We start from the raw sequence: 2,851 nt of genomic DNA on the forward strand, positions 1-2,851 counted from the left end.
TTATTTGGCTTTTCCAGGATGTTTAGTTTCTTCAGGGCCAAAGGGCCACAATGCTCTCTTAATCTATTTTGTGGCTTCTTCTACATCTATTTAGCTCTCCTGTCTAGCATGAGCTCTCATGGTTAACAAGATTTATGCTAAACTTTCAGAAATAGAAATCTTTTTTTCTGAACTTCTTCATCTTTTATTTACAGCTCCCTTTGGATTTTGATAAAATCTTGATGCTTTGTTGGAATTGCAGTTTTGTTTAAAACTCGCACTAATAGCAGCATTGCCTGCCAGTTATGGAGGTCTAGATGGCCGTGTGATATATATTGATACTGAGTCAAAATTTAGTTCAGGCAGGTCGTGTAGTCCCCTCAACCCTTTATGTACACTCTTTATGTGATTTGTTTGTAGTGATTGTTTATCATCCTTTGTTGTTGTAATTCTTTCTGACAGGATGATAGAGATCGGAAGGAATAGTTTTCCTGAGATATTTAATTCTGACGGCATGGCACGAGAGGTTTACTAGAAGCGTGATGTTGTCTTAAGTGTTTATTTTCATTCTGTTAAAATTCTATTCCTGCAAAGATGCTCACTGAATACTGTTATATTTTTTTTCATGAAGTAACTATTAGCCTATCATTATGAATATGCTAAAAATGAAATTTTGGATTTGGTTCATCATAAAGTTTGTTCCGCTAGGCATGTTGGTCAGTCAATATTCTTTGTGGTATTTAACTGTTGTAATTTGTGATGTAGATGGCCGGAAGGATAATAGTTTTGCGCCGAACATCAATGTCAGAAATTACTGAGAGGTGATGCCATTATAATCTAATTTTTTCATAGTGTTGATATTTCAAAGGATTAGATACTTCATGCTTTATTGGTCATTTTCCTGTTGATAGGTTGGTGAGTTTTAGGTTTGTGGTGGACTGTTTTTTAACTTTTTTAATGACATTTTACATGAGACAAAGATAGCTTTGATTTGATATTTTTCAAAAGAAAAATTTTCACTGCTAAGTATGGAAACTCGTGCATATGCTTGTGATTTCGAATATAGTTTAACATGAATCTTGCTATTAGAAGCATTTAATGGTTGGCAATATTTTATTGATTTTGGTGTTTATATTTTATTTTTGTTTTTGCTTTATTTTTTATTTTTTATTTTTTTGTTACGTTGGTGGATTTTTGCGTCTGTTTTAAGGCTTGGACTGGGGTGTATTGTTCTTGAAAGGAAGTGGTTTTAAGATGGAGGAAGATGCCTGTTCGGCGGGGAAAAAGTGTGGGGATGGTTTGTTTGTGGTTTGGGGGAGTTGTCCGTAAGAAGCTGTCGGTCACCGGAATTGAAATCCCGTCGCTCGCCTCGGAAGGACGTATAGATTTAAGCTTTAAAATTAAATATGAAAAATCAAAATAACCCCATATTTTTCATAGTTTAAATGAAAGAGCGCTTTACCTCAAATCTTATATCCATCCCGAAGGTTAAACACAAGACTTGAGGATGAGATTCGATCAGATTAACTAAGATGTATATGACGACCGTTTTATTTGCCGACAAATTCTCCTATTTAATATGAAAAATTAAATAGGATTTATTTTAAGCTGGGTTCAGAAAAGCTTCCTATAAAGGCAAACCTCTATAGTTAATTACATCTTAAATGATCGAAATTACTTAAGAATACTTTCGATAAAAATTAGGAAAAATTATCTTCAAGGATTTCAAAAGGATAGAACTTTTCAACGAAATTGGGTAAAGAGGTGTGCAAAAGGAAATGATTCAAACTTGGAACATTTATTACAGGATCCAAAGGAACAAGAACTAGGGGATACCACAGATCCAGAGGAGATCCTCGGTGGCTTCCCAGTCTACCTTATGGTTTGGCTTCAGTTTCAAAGAGGAATATTCAAATGTTTTATCCTGCCAGTTTTATTTAATTGGGGCTTACATTCGTGTGAAACGATCATACAAATAGCCTGGAAGATGTGAGGATTTAGATCGTAACGAACGACAGTATCGGAATCCTAAAACGAGTTAGGGCTTATATCGTACAGCAGAGCTACACAAATGCCTAATGAAAAGGTTGAGGATATATGTTGCACTAGGCGAACAACCTCGAAATTCAATGGATTGTTGTTTTAATTCTAGGAAAGGAATGACTTAGTTGGGGGAGACATGTTCTGCTGTTGAAGATGGTCGTGCTGCCCACCGTGCTAACTCCCAGCTCCTTGTCGTGATGAGTTTAAGTTTTCTCGTTATGATGTCAAATCAAATGACTCTATGGTTGTAGTTTTCTAAACATCCTATATGGAAAGGAGCATTCTTAAGGCTATGTAATATAAAATCTGCAGTACAGGACAAACAGTAGGATGCATGTAGAACGGTAGCAGACAGAAACAAGAATAGTATAACATGTTGTACGGTACAGTAGCAAGTAAAAACAAGAATAGTATAACATGTTGTATATGAAGAAGAGTAACAGGTAGAAACATGAATAGTTTAACATGCTGTACAGAACAGTAGCAGGTAGGAACATGAATAGAATAACATGCTGTACAGGGCAGTAACAGGTATAAACAGGAATAACATAACATTCTGTAAATGTAAAACGAACCTGTACGCCTGTGGGATCCACTGTTTCTTAAATATAGCAAGCTGAAATATATTGCAAAAAACGAAGTCTGGAAGAAAAGCCATCCGGGAAATCCGAAGAAAAGTGTAATGACGACTCATGACCGAAAACTCAAGAAAATCAACGAGAAAAGACTCAAGTAAGCATCTTCAAAAATCTCGGAGAAATCTTGAAGAAAAGAAAAGAAACACGAGTGCTCTGTCCAAAGCTTCGATAAAACAAAAAGTTCAGGTAAG

The 2,851-nt window shown here is 35.6% G+C and overlaps 1 protein-coding gene across 1 annotated transcript in view; it reads left to right on the top strand.

Annotated features, from left to right (window-relative positions):
- Window positions 1–241: 241 nt before the first annotated feature.
- Window positions 242–2,851, top strand: part of LOC110033779 (DNA repair protein RAD51 homolog 2) — a gene marked incomplete at its 5' end in the record, with an annotated part of 38,013 nt that continues 35,403 nt past the window's right edge. Inside the window, 3 exon segments of the mRNA XM_020737874.1 lie at window positions 242–345; window positions 442–505; window positions 745–800. Of these exon segments, the coding sequence (XP_020593533.1) occupies window positions 242–345; window positions 442–505; window positions 745–800 (224 nt within the window).

The sequence above is a fragment of the Phalaenopsis equestris genome, unplaced genomic scaffold, assembly GCF_001263595.1.
Source record: "Phalaenopsis equestris unplaced genomic scaffold, ASM126359v1 Scaffold001285, whole genome shotgun sequence".
Lineage (NCBI taxonomy): Eukaryota > Viridiplantae > Streptophyta > Magnoliopsida > Asparagales > Orchidaceae > Phalaenopsis > Phalaenopsis equestris.